The sequence below is a fragment of the Dermacentor variabilis genome, chromosome 11 (assembly GCF_050947875.1).
Source record: "Dermacentor variabilis isolate Ectoservices chromosome 11, ASM5094787v1, whole genome shotgun sequence".
Taxonomy (NCBI): Eukaryota; Metazoa; Arthropoda; class Arachnida; order Ixodida; family Ixodidae; genus Dermacentor; species Dermacentor variabilis.
In genome coordinates, this window is record NC_134578.1 from 31301024 (window position 1) to 31321826 (window position 20803).

At 44.9% G+C, this 20803-nt stretch overlaps 1 protein-coding gene across 1 annotated transcript in view; it reads left to right on the top strand.

Annotated features, from left to right (window-relative positions):
- The window catches only part of LOC142563187 (gastric triacylglycerol lipase-like), a 40046-nt gene that overhangs the window by 7577 nt on the left and 11666 nt on the right, over positions 1-20803 (top strand). Inside the window, exons 3-6 of the mRNA XM_075673738.1 lie at positions 8053-8167; positions 9266-9500; positions 13320-13412; positions 17120-17341. Coding sequence (XP_075529853.1) covers positions 8053-8167; positions 9266-9500; positions 13320-13412; positions 17120-17341 — 665 coding nt within the window. The remainder of the gene's footprint in view (positions 1-8052; positions 8168-9265; positions 9501-13319; positions 13413-17119; positions 17342-20803) is intronic.

Sequence of the window (20803 nt, forward strand, 5' to 3'; positions counted from 1 at the left end):
TAATCGTTAAGATGACCACACTCCATGCTTCATCACCACCAGCCATTTTTTAGTCTCTCTACATGGACGAAATTCAAATAGGCTACAAATTCTGTAACCTCACAGTATGCGAGAACCAAGTACAGCAGGGCTTGAACAAGGTTTATAACTGGGCAGACAAAAATACATTTAAGTTAAACTTCCATAACAGCTCTTTTGTTCATTTTACGAGAAAGAGATATATCTTGTTACCGAGCCTTGTTTAGAATTGTGTGGACAACAAATGTCTGTTAGCAAAGATCACAAATTTCTAGGTATTACACTTGACTCTACGCTTACTTTTATTCCACACATAAAATATTTCAAAGAGGCATGTCTAAAAACAATTAACTTACTCAAAATATTAGCGCACACATGAGGTAGCAACAGGAAGTCTTCAATGAATCTTTAGAAGAGCCTAATTCGATTACGACTGCACTATGCTGGCGTTATATGTAACTCTGCTGCCTCGAGCGTGCTAAAAATGCTAGCTCCCGTCCACAGTCTAGGTATCCGCTTAGCCACTTGCGCCTTCAGAAGTAGCCTTATTGAAATCTTATCATTATCATCAGCAGTAGCAGCAGCCTATTTTATGTCCATTTCATTACGAAGGCCTCTCCCCGCGATCTCCAATTATCCCTGTCCTGCGGCAACCGATTCCAACTAGCACCCGCAAGTTTCCTCATTTCGTTGCTCCAGCTAGTCTTCTGTCGTCCTCTGCTACGCTTCCTTTCTCTTGGTGCCCATTCTGTCACCCTAATGGTCCAACGGTTATCTACTCTACGCATTACATTACCTGCACAGCGCCAGTTTTTTCTCTTGATGTCAATTAGAATATCGTCTATACCAGTTTGCTCTCCAATCCAAGCAGCTCTCTTTCTGTCTCTTAACGTTATGCCTAGCAATAGTTCTTCCATCGCTCTTTGCGAGGTCCTCAACTTGTTCTCAAGCTTGTTTGTCAGTCTCCAAGTCTCTGCCCCATATGTCAGCACCGGTAAAATGCACTGATTGTATACCTTCCTTTTCAATTATAACGGTAAGCTTCCAGTCCGGTGCTTACGATGTCTGCCGTATGTGATCCAACTCATTTTTATTCTTCGGCGAATTTCCTTCTCATGCTGAAGGTTCCCTGTGAATAGCTGATCTAGGTAAACGTACTCCTTCACAGACTCTAGAGGCTGGCTAGCGGTCCTGAATTCTTGTTCCCTTGCTCCGCTATTCATCATTATTTTTGTCTTCTGCATATTAATCTTCAGCCCCACTCGTATAATAATAATAATATTTGGGGCTTTACGTGCCAAAACCACGTTCTGATTATGAGGCACGCCGTAGTGGAGGACTCGGGAAATTTTGACCACCTGGGGTTCTTTAACATGCACCTAAATCTAAGCACACGGGTGTTTTCGCATTTCGCCCCCATCGAAATGCGGCCGCCGTGGCCGGGATTCGATCCCGCGACCTCGTGCTCAGCAGCCCAACACCATAGCCACTGAGCAACCACGGCGGGTTCCCACTCGTATACTCTGCCTGTTAAAGTCCTCAATCATTTTTGTAACTCGTCTGCAGTCTTTCGGAATAGAACAATGTCATCGGCAAACCAAAGGATGCTGAGGTACTCGCCGTCGATTCTTACTCCCGAACCTTCCCAGTTTAACAGTTTGAATATTTCTTCCAAGCACGCAGTGAATAGCATTGGAGAGATTGTGTCTCCTTGTCTGACTCCTTTGAAAGCTTCTAGATAGAATCAAATAAGTGGTCACTCCATCTTCAGAGAACATACATCAGCCTCACATATTGTCTCAATATGCACTCTAATCACGAATGTCCATGATCTAATACCGTTACTGCTATCACGTGTGCTACGCTTTTCCCTGGTTGTCCCTCGGTAAGACAGCTTTTCTCGCGGCGTTGGCGGGAGGCTTAGTGATGAAATGTCATGTCCCACTCCTAGAACATCGCCTAATGTGTCCAACCATTTCTGAAACGTTCGCCTTCCACGAAAGTTTCGCCGCCGCGAAAGTCACATTCAATAAGCCAAGCGACTGCTTACCCGTGACGTCAGCGTGCACTACTAACGCGCGCTCTCGAACGCTTCACATCGCATGAGAGGTCGAGCCCGGCGAGTGCAGAGCGCCTCGGTTGTGTTGTTTTCGAGTGTAGGGGCCGCAGTACGGGTTCTGCGCACTGACTACGTGTTGCTTACGGCCTCTTTAGGTAAAATAAATTGAATAAGGAGGTGTGAAATGTTTTATTTTATATGAATCAACAAACATCGGCCGCAAAACAACGCGTGTAAAACGCCACCAAGAAGGCTACTATAAACTACCACCTACCTTACCTCTACTACACTCCACTACCAACCGAACGCCAAGAGATGCCAAAAGACGTGTTCATTTATTCAATGCATGTCGAGAGCACCCATCCACACCATGACGTTAAAATGACGTAGGCCGGAACTACTATATGGCGCTGTTTAATTTCCGGTTTCGTTAAAATCTCCAATCACGGAGATCGCGTTGGCGGAGGCGTGGCCAGGGCGAAACTTTCGCGGACGCGAACGTTTCAGAATACGTCCCCAAGCTGTTACCGCTTGAGAATGGCAGGTGGCAGAATGAGACATATGGTTTCTAGAAGAAAAGCACGCTCCAGAGCTCTAAATGCGAATGTATTTCCTAGAACTACACAGATGTTCTAGTTCTACACAGACGCTTCGAAGACGTATGATGGGATGTCCTATGCAGTCTTCGGTCCATCCTTCTCCGAATCCGATGCACTGCAGGCATCTTTAGGCCTGACGCCTATTCACTATTGTCGGCTGTAAAGCATATATATGAAAATGAAAACTTCAAAAATCAGTTATATATACAGACTACCCATGCGTCGTGAAGTCCTTGATGTCACTTTGTAAGCACGAATATTCCCTACCTAATGAGCCCTATTCCGTCCTGTGTAAATCTTCTCTGTCTAGCCAGCATGTCATTATATGCTGGGTGCCTGGCCATAAGGGCACCTGGCAGACCAGATGGCCACGGCAATCGCATCGCAAGCTGTTAATCCTACCGGTGATGTGGCTGCCACAGATATGACGCTTTGCTTACGAAAGAAAGTGCATATCCACGGGCGACGTATGGGAGACGCGGATTCAAATTATAAGCTATATGTGAGAAAGCCACAGCTAGGTTTCTGGACCTCCGCAAAAAATCACGCCGAACAGATGTCCTATTCTGTCGTCTCAGAATAGGACACACATTCGGCACCCGTAATGTTCTACTTACTGGCAATGAACCTTCATCCTGTAGTGGATATGGTGAGAGTCTGACCGTCCTCCACGTCCTCCTGAAGTGTCGGGAAGCCGAATCTGAGAGAAAGAGACATTTTCCCCGGGCATCCCGGCACCACATTCCTCTTCATCCTGTAATGTTTCTCGTAGCAGTACCGCTTTTTGATGTTAATACCGTCCTAGGTTTCCTGAAATGTGCCTCACATGTTATTAGCCCAATAATTTCGTACCGCATCCTCTCTTCAGAAGATGCCGCTGCGTTACTAGTTTTAAATACCATATGCCTCCTGGCCCTTATGCTTCAATGGCTCTGGAGAGGCAGTAGTGCTCTAAAAAATTTTCGTATCTGACATTTTTTATATAAACTATCATTTTTTCGCAATGCATTTTAATGCTCATAGTACACATCGTTAGTCATTGCAATAATATTATTACATTTATATTTCACGCACATTACAGCGATTATCTTTAGGCCCCTTTAGAGCCACGTCACGCCCACATCATAGAACTTACCACTCTACTGCAATGTTACAACACTGGCATGGCGCTCTTTAGCCATACCTCGCCCTTGCGCCACTAAACAACACACATTCATCCATTACGCAGCGCCGAAGCTGTCTGCCTGGGCACATGTTTAATCGCACATAATCAGTGACCCAAGATTTTAAATGTACCGTACAGCAGCCAGCAGCAAGACGACCATTGGGGCTCATGCCCAGTGGCCGAGTTGTCTACTCGCAGAGGCAGCGGCCCGCACTCACCTAGTGAGTCCGGGCCGCTGGTGGAAAAATTGGGCCGCTGGGTATCAGTCACTGTTTGTTGTGCGATAACGCCCAACCAGGCGACGTGAGCCAAGTACCTAATAAGGGCTTTCGCTTTAAAGTGCGAAGCATAGCTGGGGCCGTGTATCAAGAAACATTTAATGCTTTAGCATTTTTTAGGTAATTCGTGCATTATTCGGGGGCTATGCGTGTATGTTTATATCCATGTATCTATGTATCTTCCTTTATACCTCATCGTTTTCCCGCCTACCTGTATCGCTGGTTAGTTCGTGCTGAGAGAGAGAGAAACGTTTATTGTTTGCAAGTATTTTCGTTGAGTGGTCACTAATAAATGTTATATAATTCCTCTCTATGTTGTCAGCTTGGATCGCTGGCCATATGCCAGTAGGTGTGCGCCACTCTTCAATGAACACCTTAGGCGCCAATATAGGCAGCTAGGTATGCGTCGCTGGGAATGTGCTACTCTGCAATGACGAAAAACATCCCTTTTAATGCATGCTTTTAATGAACGCCTCTCACGTCAACGCTTCAGAGGCCTGCGCCATGAAGGCACTAGAAATGTGCCGCTCTTAAATGAACGTCTCGATAACCTGGTTCACTGAGTATCTACCACTGGGTAAGAGCATGCGGCAAGGGAGGGAACCATTCTCAGCGTTTGCGGGCATCGGCGCGCCGCAGTTCACGTCTCGCATTCCGCGCGTGAGCCTCTTGGCGGCACTACTAGATGGCGCAGCGTGTCGAAAAAGTAGCGCGAGTGAGGACCCAGGTTGCCGCATTACGCGACGCTCAGTGTTCGTGCGCACCGGTAGGGCCGTGCATTTCGTTGGTCACGTGGGGGCTTCGCAGCAGCGGCACCCGATGGCGCCAAGTGTTCTCAGGGAAGCGCGGCAAAGGACTCCCGCTGCAGTAGACGCCTCATACGTAACTCGTTTCGACGGCAGCAATAGGTTGTGTCGCTGCAATTATTTTATGCTGACGCATTACCGTCGACAGGAATCGTGACGTGGCGTCGGCAGCGATTTTTTTTCGATTCTAATTTTCTTTCAATCTCCTGATGTGAAATTCACGTGCCCGCCTACGCAAGTACGGGTGGTGACCCGCGACGTTGTTCAAACAGCCCAATCAAACGCTCTCCTCGTTTCCAAGAGGTCATTTTCGTTTTCCCTCTAAGCGAACAACGTTGCCTACCTTGACATGTTTTCCTTATACAATTGCCTGAAAAAAAGTGAGCAGCGCGCAGAAGTTGAGAGAGAATTTCAGTGGAGCCGAGGTACTGCGGTGAGAATAAATAAGCGCATTAATAGAGCGGTGCCAAGGTCTCCAACCGGTCCACTTCTCAATGATTAGCTTTCAATTGTTGGTCGAAAATCGAGGCGGCGCACAACGGCGAGTTAGAACTGCAGCTAATCCAGATCCTAGGCGAAGGAAAGTGTTGACAGAGCAACCCCAGATACGCGCCGAAAGAGCTCGACAACGTTATACTTGACACTGTAATTGATACTATACTATAATTGATATAATTGATACATTGATACAATTGATTGATGTCGTGATACTATAATTGACAAGGGAATAAAACGATAGTTGCAAGTAGCGCTTTGTGGTGTGTGTTTCCGTTCTGTGTGTCTCGTCAAAATGTTGTGGAATCCAACCTTTAATATGCTCTACCAACACGCCCAATCGCCAACCGTGGCGAGTTTAAACGTTATATTGTCACGCACAACGGTGTATTATACGCAAAAAATTTCATTCTAACCAGTAGCGCTGACCAGACAGCACCAGAGCGGGCAGCCCTCTTATATTCCTGTGGGAACTGGCCGTTGTCCGGCTGTTCCAAAATAATTTCAGTTCTTATCGGCCTAATGATGCATCTTCAGTGCGTCCCCTCATTTCTATGTGGTGAGCTTACGTGGTTTATGATGTCGCGTGATTAATGGGCGCAGTGGGCGTGGCTGAAAGAAATTTGACCGCTAGCGGAAGGCTAATTGCGACAAAGGCGTAGAATGATCAAGATTTTATTTTTGTTCGAAATAATCGGGCAAATTCAGGGCGCCCGCGTCATTTTGGGTAGAGTGAGTTTTCACTGCTTCATAACGTCACTGACAGGCAGGCGAAGAAGGCGGGGCCCAAAATTTATTTTACAATGAGGGAGGAATAATGGCAGAAATGAAATATACAATAATTGGCTCACTTTTCCGTTATAGCGCAGCCGGTGTCAAAGTAGGCACCACCGCTTGGCACAATAAAATGGGCTGAAAGCAGATGGTGAGTCGAAAAATGAGCAGCTGCCAAGTCGAAGCGCAGGCGCATTCAACTGGCTTCTGCGGAACTCAAATTTGCGATAGGCAAATTTGTGATCGTAAAGCAGACAAACGTGTTTTTTTTTTTACTGTTTTGCTCTTTAATGCGTTAGCATTTCTATGCCTACCCAACAAGGAAAGCTGTCCGTCACGTAAGACGAATCAGTATAAAAAAATATTGTATAAAAGAATGTTTGTACGAATGGTTTTTTGATATATTTCGTGATGGTGGAATAAAATCCATCCGTAGAACCACATGTACAGCTGACTTGGTGCATTGTACACGTAGATACTAGGAAAAATCTAATTTTGCGAAAGAGTAATCCCAAGGACGTCACATACGCGTTGCGTTTCGGTGATCACGGGATGCGCCTTCCGCTGGGCCTTCCTTCACCGACCAAAATGGCACCGATCCATGAGGTCCCGGGCGCTTCAGGTCCCGTAACACAGACAAATAAGCATTCATTGACTTGATAAAGAGTTATGAAGGGTTATATGGGTCTCATCAAGGTTGATAGTGATTCGGCGTGATTGGATAAGGTGCTAAAGAGCGATAGGGACTTGTAATGGTCGTATGAATTTTGTTAACGTTAATAAGCACCGATAACGGTTGATAAATGTCGGGTCAAGTCCGATAAATTCGATAACGGCCGATAAGAGCTGATCGGATCGCACCATGTCCGACAACATTGATAAGGACAGGTGAGAATTGATAATGATCGGATCGATTGCGTTAAGTTTCATACCAACCGATAAGCGTTGCTAACAGTCGGATCGAGTCTGATAAGTTGATGACAACCGATAAGGGTTGATAGCGGGCGGATCTAGGGAGATAAAGTTGATAGCGACTGATAAGTGTTGATAAACTTTTACCTGGTGGTCGGATGAAGTTTCATAACATTGATAATGACACCGGGCGGCATGGAGATGATCAAGTGGCACAATCCTTGCGCATACTTACACATACTACCAAGGAAGTTTCTGCGTGATTTTTTCGCCAACTTGCAGGATTTCTAAATGAAAAGCTGGAAGCTAACCTTTGTAACTCTAGGCTGCTGTCTGGCGAACGGTGATCATCCTCCTGATTAAGTATTACTGCTGATATCACTCGATTATTTATTACATGTGTACAAATTTCTTTTATGAAAGGACAATGAATTTGCGTTAATAATAAGTATACGTTCTTTAGAAAAGACACAATTAGACCTCAGTCATTCGCCCCCACGCATCTTCATCGTTGCGAAAGGATCAGGAAATTCAATGTATCACAGTAGAATGGCCGCTGGTGGATGGATCGCATTAGCAAATCCTCAGGAGATGCATTGATGTTTAGCCTGAAAAGCTGTCCCGTACAACAGGGATATGATAGGTTGCTTTTATACCCTGCCAATTTTCTATGAAATGCTTTCATTGAATGGTAGGTATCGCCTTCGCTTGTCTCTTGTACTTAGCCTTGTTCAACCATTCCCGCGTTTCTTATATTTTTGGGTAAACACGTTGCCGATATTCAGGCCGGTACATCTATCACTGGAACATTTTGCTATAGCATGTAGAGCAAAATTTATTCTGCTATGAGCCACCATTATTATTAAAAGACTTGCCCTAAGATACAATGAATCTGGCCAAAGCCCATTGTAGACGGAAAAACTTGTCATTTCGTTCACATTCGCAGGCTTCTTATTCGCCGACAATGGTTTCGACGTCTGGGCCATGAACACGAGAGAGGCCCAACCGTACGCAAGTCATATCACGCTGTCGCAAGACGATCCGAAGTTCTGGAGATTTAGGTAAGGCGTCAATTTCGCTTTTCTCCTTCATAGCGTAAGTAAGCTTGTGAAATTATTTTCCTCTATCACGACAGCCTGCTGTGCTATAAGGTTTGCCTTGCCAACGCCAACACATTTTAGAACCGCTCAGTCGAACTTTAACTTACGATAGAAGAATTTTTCTTTATCTTTGTGAAGTTCGTGAAGCACATCGTACGTCTGAGGCCTCTTCTGTGTAACGCGTGCCTCCGAAATGTCTATTTAACAACATATTACCTGCGATATATAGTTAGGCTTGGCGCTCGCCTATCAACTTGTTCGAAGCCTTTGTGTGTCATTTGTCGAAATAAGGAGACATAAGAAAGCCGGCTAGATTGTACACCGAAATCCCACAGGCAACCGTCTTCATTTTCCGAGTGCCTGCTTCATGGCGCCGAAATACGATCCCAAACCAAACGACTTCACCAAAGCGGGTACAACAATGTGCACTTTACTAGCTCAAGTTCGTCAACCTGCACCTCAAGTGGCAATTAATCAACAAGTGCACAAAAATCAGCAGCACGATGTGCAAGAAAGACAGCTACGTGCTATCGCGGGTCCTTCTAGTCACAGCTTTATGAGAGCCGCAATTATCGTTTATTGTGTTTGATAAATTTAAATGCTATCTCTCTGCCAGTTCTGGGTCTCGGCGCATAAAAGGTCCACGTCACCGCTCACAAGTATTTCCTGCACGAAACGCATCCGAATTTTTAATCAATGAAGTACATTACACGCAAAACTTGGCCAAAAGAGACTAGTGCTCAAAACAAGCATTGTGTGATTCCGCTAACTCAATCTGCAGGTAACGATGAATGACCGCCGTACAAGAGCTTAGTTTTTATGTTGAAAAAGTTCCCGCCATAGTCATTATGGCGTCCATATACGGGCATCCATAATAACCCTGCATGTGCCAGCTCTTTGCACTGCGATGCGTGCACTGAAGTGACGACAGCATACATGAATGATGGATGTAGCTTAGCGCACCACAAAGTTGGCCATATGTTAAAACAAATGTACACGTTCCTCACTCACAACTATTCAAATACATGGCATTGAGATGCAACACCAATGAACTTATATACGCATCGTCCTTTTTATGCTCGTGCGTACGGTTATTATCGATGAAGCAGCGGCAGGGTGCCACAATGATGTGATTATACGCAGTTTTGACGAAATGGGGCGTTACGACATGCCTGCTTGCATCGACCACGTTCTGAACGCCACCGGTGCTACCAAGCTAACCATAGTGGCCTTTTCCCAAGGATTCCTCGTAAACCTCATTTTTCATTCAGTCAGACCCGAGTACAGCGAAAAGGTAAGGTACTTTTTTCGCTTCAAATGGTTAGCAGAGACGTCTTGCTGCGAGGTTGTATGGAAAGTAGCGCTATGTGTCTCACTGGTGTAAATTCATAAATTATCAGGCTCTATAGCATGATTAAGGGAGTATACACCCATCCGATCAACTTTTTAATGGCTGCGAGATTCAAGATTGGATATTGAGGACGCCTCTGTGGAAAGGCACCGAAATACTTCGGAACAGCTGGGATTCTTTAACGAGCACCCTAGGAACGATACGAGAGTGTTGTTGCATTTCACTTCAGCCAAAATGCGGAAGCTGCGGCCGGGATTCGAACCCACAACTTCGTGCACAGCAGCACAACGCCATTGCAACTATGCTGCCGCGGTGACGACAGCTTCGTCTTCGTATTTGCCCGAACCTCATGCGCATGCGTGAGGTTCGGACAAACGCGGCATTTTGCGCGTTTGTATGAAGAAACACAAATCAAAAGCGAAAAAAAGAGCATGTTCCGGATCATTTATCCACGGTTGCGTTGTGAAACTTGGCTGTGGACAAACGCAACAAATCTAGTCTTCCTCCTTGTTAGTATATTACCGACAGAAAGTCAGATTCCGAAAAGGGAGAGTGCACAAAAATATCTCTCGCAGCTCACGCATGGTGGACTTCAGCCTGGGCGAGTGAGAGGTTTAGGATGGCTCTCTAGAAAATGTGCTTGCTTCAGAAGCAAGCAGACTTGCTGACTTGCATCATATTCGCGTATTGCGCGATTGTCTCTAAAGCATGCACGCAGGCTTGTTTGCGATATTTCTTAGACCATCATCATCAGCAGCAGCAGCAGCATCATCAGCAGCATCATCAGCAGCATCATCATTCATTATTCCCTTAAGGGCCCCATGTGGGGTATTAGACAGGGGGGGGGCGAAACAATAATACAAACATCGAAGGAATGGTCATGTACAGAGCTAAAGAAGGGCAACAACTGAAAAGACACTAAAAAGAACAGGTTTTTGCATAATTAGTTGCAAATATGGGTGGTTAGTAACTCTCGAAATTTCGAAGGGTTTCGCTCTACAACAATGGATTCAGGGAGCGAGTTCCATTGTTCTATTGCAAAGGGAAGGTAGGATTTGTTGAAAGCGTTTGTAGAACCATGAAGGCGTTGGATACATAAAGAATTAAACAGACGATGTGATGAGCGCACAGGTGGACATAAAAGTGAGCAACGAAGGTCGGGAAATCTATAGTACAATTTATGGAATAGGCAGAGTTGCGAAATCCTGCGTCTTGATGCTAAAAAGGGTAGACCAATAGATAATTTCAAGTTAGTAACGCTGATAGTGTTGTAATAATTCGACAAGATAAAGTGGGGGCACGATCTTTAGTAGCTTCTAAAGTGTCAATCAAGTACTTTTGATGCGGATTCCAAATTGCAGACGCATATTCTAGTTTGGTACGGATGAAAATTTCATATCCTAGTTTACGAATCGACGTAGGGGACAAGGATAGGGATGTTTTGATATATTTAAGGGATCTTGAGGCATCGACTGTTGTTTGTTGAATGTGGTTCGACCAATTTAGTTTGTTAGTGATGATAACGCCAAGGTACCGGTAACTGTCGACCTCAGATAAATTCAGAGAGCCCAAAGGTTATAGAAATTTGGATGTAGAGCGTTTACGTGATACACGCATCAACTTGCATTTGGAGACATTTAGTTCCATCATCCAGCGTGAGCACCACTTGGCAATAGAATTTAGGTCATTCTGCAGAATGGATTGGTCAGTATTAGTAGTGACACGACGATAAATAACACAGTCATTGGCGAATAGACGTATTGTGGATGATATGTCTGTTGGGAGGTCGTTAATGTATATTAGAAAAAGGAGTGGGCCGAGGACGGATCCCTGTGGTACACCCGATATCACTTTGGTGGTATCTGAACAGCGACCGCCAACACAGGTGAACTGGAGGCGATCTGTCAGGAAGCAAATGATCCATGATAGGATTAGTGGGTCGAGGTGAAGGCATGAAAGTTTGGACAATAGTCGGGGATGAGGGACACGATCGAAAGCCTTTGAAAAATCTAAGGGAATTACGTCACTCTGAAATGAGGAATCTAAGTTTAGGTGGATAACTATGGTGACATCAAAAAGTTGTGTTTCGCATGACAAGCCCGGACGAAAGCCATGTTGTCTGCTAAAGAAAAAAAAATTTCTGTCGAGGTGGGACGCTATTTCGGAATATATCACGTCTTCTAAAAGTTTACAGGCAATGCATGTAAGTGAAATCGGGCGACAATTGGATGGGTCGGAGCGCTTACTAGATTTAAAAACGGAGGTTACTTTGCCTAGTTTCCAGTCTTTGGGCATAGTACCCTCACTTATAGACTGGGTAAAAATGATTTGTAATATCTGACTAGAAATGACGTTAGTGGCTTTTAGTATCTTCACTGGTATGTTGTCAGGTCCGGGGGAGCTAGATATATTAAGTTTATTGATTAGGCTTGCGATACCTTCAGCAGTTACATTAATGGGAGGCATTTCAGTGCTGCAAAACCTTGGTAAAACAGGAATGTTGGTGGAAGATTCACAAGTGAAGATCGAAGAGAAGTATGAATTGAACGCGTCAGAACACTTTTCAACTGGAACATGGGACCCATTAGGATTAGTTATGGTAATGTTATGCAACTTATTTCTACTTGGTGCGAGTATTTTCCAAATTTTTTGGGGGTTTACACGGATGATATTGAGAAGCTCCTGGTGATACAATTTTTCTTAGAAAGCTTCAGAAGGCTGTTGTACTCGCGCAGGCAGGTGAAATACTTCTGCCATTTCGGGGCAGAACCACATTTTTTTGCCACTCTGAAGAGGCGCCTTTTCTTTCGTGCTAGCTTTTTTTAGTTGGTTTGTGTACCAAGGCTTTCCCATGACACCACGAATGCACACAAGGGGTACGTGATTATTGATTAAGCTGAGTAGCTTTTGCTTGTACAACAGCCAGTTTGCATCAACAGACCTTCTGAAGGCCGTTTCCTTGAGGTATTCAAAAAAAATGTTCAGTTCACTGTTAATTTTGGAAAAGTCAGCTTTTTTGTAGTCTCGTGTTAGTTTATTGAACGCTGTTTGACTGGAACTAGGATTTCCAAATTGAAAAGGACAATACTGTGATCGCTCAGCCCATTGGCACATGCTATCGACTGAATGTATTCAGGTTCAGAAGTGAGGACCAGGTCAAGAGTCTTTGAGCCACGCGTAAGTAAATTTACTGTTTGTGTAAGGTTGAAGTTTAAGGCTAAATCAAGGAAATATTTTGACAAATCTTATAACTGAAGCAGTATGCTAGGCATGCTCCAGGCAAATTTCTCCCCTTTTCGTTGAAGGGACTCTCTGTCTTTCTCTCTGTTGGATAAAAAGGCGGTTAATTTTCTAAGGTCTTTACTGATAACGCCGATAAGCTTTTTTTTAATCAGTTCTAACTCGGTTTCATGAGCAAGTCACAGCGTGTGTGAGATTCTAAAATCGAGGGCTACAAAATGGTATCCTACCACAGCACTCAAACAAGGGATCACCTCAGTGCATACCATTGGTCGGACGCGCGCAGCTTGACTGCAATACTTGATGTCTGCCTACACACGTAGGGCTGCTAGAAAAAAAAATTCCCATCCTCTGCTATCTCCGCACCTTTGCTAGCAACTTAAAGGTGGAGCGGCATAATTCGTCGAAGCATTAAATTTTCTTTGTCACACGCATATATCGTCATACCTTCAACACAGTGTTTACAAGGACAAAAGCTCCTGTTCAAGCGACTCAACATCTTTCGCGTATGTCTCGTTGCAGGTCAACCTTCTGGTAGGCTACGGTCCTGTGGCCAATATCACCCACATGAAGCCTCCATTTGGTTGGATAGCGCCAATTATTCCGATACTTGAGGTAAGTCACTTCACTCTTTAAATGTAGTTTACTCGTCCGTTAAAAAAAGTGCTACTTCACTTATGTGTAAAAAGAGTTTTCAAATAACACATATGCTCACATTTAGCTGAACGTTAAAGAGCCTCAGGCAGTTTCCATTGGTGTTGCTGGCGCCTGATAACGTAAAACTATTCGGATCTGTTTTTATTCCAATCTCCTGAAGTCAAAATCACTTAACCGCCAACTCAAATATCGGGTGGTCACGCACGGCGTCATTAGAAATCCTATATCAAATGGTCTCCTCTTTCACGGAAAGCCATTTTTCTTTGTTTTCAAAACGAATAGCTTTTCATATCTTATCATGTTTCTCTTACCTAAGTGCATGACTAGAGACCAGGTGCACACACAAGTGGTTAGTGTTTCGGTGAGGCCAAGATAGCGCAGTGAAAGTGGATAACGGAATGAGTAGGGTTGTAGCCGCGACTGAACTTGCCCCGCTTCCCCTTGCTTAGCCTGCGGTGGTTGGTGACGCCCCCCCCCCTTCCGCCGTGGAAGGTTAAAAATACCACTAAAACGCATCCTCAGCGAAGAAGAATCGGCAGAGATACGTCATGTACCTGCCAAAAAGGCTCGATAACATAGAGGAAGGAAAAAATATGGGGGCACGTAAGCAATTCTTGCGATGTGTAAATGCGGGAGCATTACTTGTCGCTGAGTGTGTCGCTTAGTTAGGTAGCGGAGTTTAGTGTTGCGACAAAATATTACTGAGTTCAGTGCTGCTGCGTTACATTTCCGAGTGTAATGTTGCTCCTTAGGAGGTCAGAACAACGCAGTACGACAAGCCGGCATGTTACGATCTCTTAGTTGAGTTTTATTTACGGAGTTCCTATTCGTGTTCCATGCAGGTTGAATTGAGTGTTGTTTCTCGATCTCGATTCGCGGCACCACGGTGTCGGCCCTACATTCCTTTATCCAATTCGTGTACATAGGTGAGCTCCACCACATACCCTGGGGAGATATAGTCCTCGCCCGACGGGTGTCTGAAGAACGTTGCATTTATTCGTCGTCGTGCAAGGGCTCCCGCGAGCGGCATCTGCAGGCCCTCGACAACGCGAAAAACACAGCGAGTTGCCGCCACCTCGCCCCGCCGCAGTAACTTCCACAGTAAAACCCCTAAATATAATAAATGTAGCGCCATCTCCTCTCTCCTCCTCTTACCTTCTCATGTGCCGGTGATGTCTCCCCCTACGCGGTGCTGATCTAGCAGACGCTTTCTAAAGAAGCTCTCCGCTTTCTCCGCGCGTCTCTCTTCAACGCTAAGTAAGCGGCGAGAACGCAACGCGCGAAGCTATGTCAGCAGTCTGCTCTCTTTGTCGGCATCGCAGAGAGCTTTAAAAGCCCGAATATGTTTGGTCACGGTTCATAACCGTTCGACGTGAGTGAATGAGGCGCTAAAGAGCGATAACTGCTTACAATGATCGGAGCTTCATCAGCCCACCTGTTTGCCTCGATACGCTCAAAAGGTGCTGCTCGCATACATTCACTCCAAACAAACACAACGCCATGGAATGTATGACCGAGTCAACAAAAAGCACGTGCATTTAAACACGACTTGATTGAATTCGGGTACGAAAGTTGCAAATAAACGTATTGCGAACATGCGGCACTTAGGAGAGCGAAAAACTAACGAAGCCGCATACAACAAGTGGCAGCATATGAGATTAGTGATGAGCGAAGAATAGCGGGCCTACCTCACAGAGCCAGGACCATTGTGTATGGTTTAAATCAGCCCGGCTGATTCTTTGAAGCCACATCTTCCTCCGCGCCCCGTCTCCTCACCGTGGCTACTACTGTTATTTTTTACTGAAGTACTATAGCGCCAAACAGACGACACAAGAAGAAGAGACACAGAAGCGCTCGTCTATGTCTCTTCTTCTTGTGTCGTCTGTTTGGCGCTATAGTACTTCAGTAATATGCACCAACTAGCCCAACAAAAAGATCTGCTGGGTTGTTTTTTAGTTAGATGATTATACGGTAATCTCTGGGCCGTTTCTCTGTCACAAGTTTCTGATGACGGCAGGATCGCTTAATGAGCCAAATAATGCTCTCTCATTAAAAGCTTATTCATACAGTCTGTCCTAGCGTTGTTCCTTAGGGCCCATGTGATGTTTTTGATTGGGGGTATTTCTTTTGTGCGTGTCGTAGCCAGAACGATCTTTTAGCCTTTCTGTTATCTTGTTTCTTTTTTTCTTTTTGGAAGAAATTGTAGCTCATATTCGTACACGCATCGGCTTTCTTAGTATTTCACGTCTCCTGCGCAGGTTCTTTTGTACCCGATCAGCGAGGCCAGCTTTCTGGGTTTGTCTTCAGGACTGCGGGAGCTTATTTCGGCAGCATGCAACACAATCGCTAACACTCTCTGTGTCGCTTCCTTCACGCTAACCGCATTTGCCAGTCCGGAACAATTCAACGAGGTAAGAGTGAAGAAGAACATGTGAGAGATCGTGCGATCATTGGAAACATACACCGGCAGCTGCACATATACTGGAACATACCACTAAGGTGACGCGGACATAGGCAGAGAGAGAAGGGAGGTCTTGTGCACCTAGCTAAAGTATGAACCGGGACATAGGTCGAGTGCGAATATAGATCTAACCCTTAGCGTGAAAAATAAGAGAGAGGTGTTTATTATGATAGCAAAGCTGGGAGAGGTCGGCTTGAATCAATGTTCTGACCTGCTACTCGGCGTCGGGGGAAGAGGAAAGGTATTAGAAAGAAAGAATGGAGAAGACGTTGATTATAAGGAAGAAGATGATAGTGAGAATCTTGTACGCTCCAAGACACTTCAAAGTCTCTTGTCTGGTTTGCTGTCATAGAAAAATTTAAGAGCCTTCAGACTACCATGCTGATGGCAAGGATCAGGCAAATGTTCCAATAAAACCTTTTTAAATTAATGGTCCAAAGGCGAATTTAGACAAGATGTATGTTAGCGATTTTCTCTGTGCATCAAATCGCGGGCGGATGCACGTGTTCTGTCGTCTCAGAAATACCGCATTCCTCACGACTCGGACTGTCCGCCCGGCCGATGAGATGTAAGTACCGCCGTGCGAAGATCGCACCTAATCGTAATATGTGCAGCAAGCTTGCATTGCACCTTTTCATGTTCGGGGGTATCCGTATTTTCATCTATGGGTCGAGTTCGTGAATGCATCTATGACTATGACCTAGCGAGGTCCAATATAATGCTGTATTATTGCGCATAAATGTGTACACTAAGGCATTAGTGTCTGGTCATGAAAATGGGATGGACACTAACGTAGCATTAATGTGGACCATCTTTCTCTCCACGTAGGCAAGCTTATTTTCATGTAAGCCACAGTGTTCCGAAATCCACTGAAACCTTATGCAATGGCCAGCTCTTAGGCCCACATGGCGTGATTCGATCACCTCTGGAGCAGGGACATAGTAAGGCCCTCGTCTAAGGGCCGAATTGATCACTTGAGGTGCCGGCTTGGAATTGCAAAATACAGGGCCTCTCCTGAAAGTAACGTCAGTGAATTTATTGTGACGCGACTGTACGTCAAAACGCAGTCTAACTGGTTGAAACTGGTAGCGGGCGAACCCAGCTAAGCAGCGCTCCATCGCTCATTGTCTTCCGATTATCGGAGAGTGCAGGAGGGGCCTGTTCATGAGAGTCGTTTTTTATTCCTGTGCAAATGAAAATGCAGTGCTCGTTAGAACAAAGATTTGCGACCACGTTCTCGGTGAAACTTGGCAAGACCGCTGCGGAAACTGTTACCATGCTCAAGATTGCTCACAACGAACATCCTCTGTCAGATCAGCAACTGTTTCGGTGGCACAAGGATTTCTTGGAAGGCCACGAAGAGGTCGACGACGAGGACCGCACCGGCCGACCATCGACGTCCACCACGGCTGACAATGTGACGCGAGTGAGGGCACTGCTGAACTCAGACCGACGATTAAGTCTTCGTTTAGTGACCGACACGTTAAACATTCCGAAAACTCAAGTTCATGAAATCGTTACGAACGATACCAGCATGCCAAAGGTGTGCGCACAAATGGTTCCAAAAGTGCTCACTGACGACCAAAAGTCACATCGCGTTGAAACGCGCCAAGAAAACCTCGACATGTGCAAACGAGATCGAACATTTTTGCACAACGTCATTACAAGTCACGAGACTTGGGCATTTGAATATGACCCGGAGACCAAATGGCAATCATCAGAGTGGCACACGCACTCGTCCCCTCGCCAGAAGAAAGCCAGGATATGCAAATCAAAGATCAAGATCATGCTCATTGTTGTTTTTGTCCTCGTTTTTCTTACGTCCCTTGTCCCTGCTTCGCCCTTTCCCACACTACCTAAAAGAAGAGAGCTGGCAGTCTCGCTGTAGCCGATGTATCGACGCGAAAGGAGAGTATCTTGACGATTTAGTGCAAATCAAAGTTCAAGATCATGCTCATCGTTGCTTTTATCCTCGTTTTTCTTACGTCCCTTGTCGCTGCTTCGCCCTTTACCACGCTACCTAAAAGAAGAGAGCTGGAAGTCTCGCTGCAGCCGATGTGTCGACGCAAAAGGAGAGCATTTTGAAGATCTTTAAATACCTGTAACAATGAATCCAATAATGATTTTAATGGCCTTACTGACATTACTTTCACGACAGACCCTGTATAGTTTAAGTATGATGCACAAAATATAATTACAGGGTATTTTAAGATCTCTCTTAAGAGGCGAACGGCGAAAGCCTACTCTTTCTCCTCTTATCATTCGCCTCTTTCTCTTTGCCTCTTCGCTTTCTCTTCTTTCTTTCAATCATTACTGCTTGCTACTAATCATTTTATTCATGTCTAATCAATTTTCGTCATTACAAGCCGTCGTTACACATGTCGGAGATATCATAGTCATCATTAGTCATTACAAGTCATTTCCGTCATTATTAGTTATTACTGGTCATTACTAAGCATTTTAGTCATTTCTAATCAATTGCAGTCGTTATAATTCTTCGTTAGACATATTAGTCATTTCGTAGTCATTACTAGTCATTACAAGTCATATCAGTCATTATTAGTCATTACTGTTCACTAGTAAGCATATTTAGTCATTTGTAATCAAACGTGGTCATTAGAAGCCATGATTACGCATACTGGTCATTTCGTAGTCATAAGTAGTCATTAGTAGTCATTTCAGTCATAACTACTCATTACTAAACATTTCTAGTCATTTCTAATCAATTGTGGTCATTACAAGCCGTCGTTACACATATTGGTATTTTCGGAGTCATTAGCAGTCATTTCTTCTTCCCTTCTCTTGGAATCCAGTCCGTAACCCTAATGATCATCGGTTATCTTCCCTCCTCGTTACATGCCCTGCACATGCCAATTTCTTTTTCTTGATTTAAACTAAGATGTCATTTACCCGCGTTTGTTCCCTCACCCAATCCGCTCTTTTCTTATCCCTTAACGTTGCACCCATCATTCTTCTTTCAATAGCTCGTTGCGTCGTCCTCAATTTCAGCAGAACCCTTTTCGTAAGCCTCCAAGTTTCTGCCCCATATGTGAGCACTGGTAGCACACAGCTGTTATACACTTTCCTTTTGAGGGATAGTGGCAACCTGCTGTTCATGATTTGAGAATGCCTGCCAAAAGCACCCCAGCCCATTCTTATTCTTCTGGTTATTTCAGTCTCATGATCCGGATCCGTGGTCACTACCTGCCCTAAGTAGATGTATTCCCTTACCACTTCCAGTGCCTCGCTACCTATCGTAAACTGCTGTTCTCCTCCGAGACTTTTAAGCATTACTTTAGTTTTCTGCAGATTAATTTTCAGACCCACCCTTCTGCTTTGCCTGTCGAGGTCAGTGAGCATACATAGCAGTTGGTCCCTGGAGTTACTAAGCAAGGCAGTATCATCAGCGAATCCCAAGTTGCTAAGGTATTCTCCATTAACTCTTATCCCTAATTCTTCGCTATTCAGGTCTCTGAATACCTCCTGTAAACACGCTGTGAATAGCATTGAAGAGATCGTATCTCCCTGTCTGACGCCTTTCTTTATTGGGATTTTGTTGCTTTCTTTATGGGGAACTACGGTTGCTGTGGAGCCGCTATAGATATCTTTCAGTATTTTTACATATGGCTCGTCTACACCCTGATTCTGTAATGCCTCCGTGACTGCTGAGGTTTCGACTGAATCAAACCTCCTCGTAATCAATGAAAGCTACATATAAGGGTTAGTTATATTGCGCACATTTCTCTATCACCTGATTGATAGTGTGAATATGGTCTATTGTTGAGTAGCCTTTATGGAATCCTGCCTGGTCCTTTGGTTGACAGAAGTCTAAGAAGTTCCCGATACTATTTGCGAGTACCTTAGTAAATACTTTGTAGGCAACGGACAGTAAGCTGATAGGGAAGACCGTATTGCTCTAGTAAAGTTTAATTAAAATCAGCAGTGGCTCATTTGTGGCTACATGAACCACGAGCGACAGGCACTGTCTTCGCTATTAGACCACTTTTCGGACACTCGCTTGGCAAGGTCGCTCAGGAGACGACGACGACGCAGTGATAATGAGGGAATAGTGACAAAGGAATGATGTCAATAAAACGACAAAGGCGGTATAACGACGACAGCATTATCCCAATGAGATGACAATTCCGAGATGCTAACGATGGTATAACGAAACCAGAGGGACTATTACATGAGCACAATGCGATGACGACGATGGCGTGATGACAACATTACGACGACAGCCGGATGACGAAGCTCGGCCATCGCATGCAGAACAACGACTGTTTGAGGACCACAGCATAAGAACGGCTGCATAAGACCGGCTGAGTGACAACGATGGAATGACGCCGATAGGCCGACGAATGCAGTATGACGACGATGACATGGCAACAGTGAGATGACGTTTATAGATTTTTGAACATGGTGAAAGAGCGTAAAGACGATGGCATGATGATAATCGTATAATGATGAGTGCGTGACGACGACGGCACAACGACGATTGTATGACAAAAATGCAGGACGACGAGGCCATGACGACGATGACATGACAATCGTATTAGGAGAGCAGGAAGACAAATGTATGAAGACAATGGTGAGACCACAACTGTGTCACAAAGACTTATAACGATGATAAGTTGACGAAGATCTCTAATAAACTGATCACGAAGCACTCGTGATGTCAAAAAAGTCACATGACGAAACTGGAATGACCACAATGGAGCGATCATGATGGCCCCACCACGATGGCATGATCACTGCACGACGATGCGCGACGACGACGGCATCAAAAGCGTCAGATGACAAAGCCGGAATGACGACGATGCAACACTCCTGAATTGGAACACGAGGGTAATATGCATTGTCGCCCAAGCTAGTAGACAACTTGGGC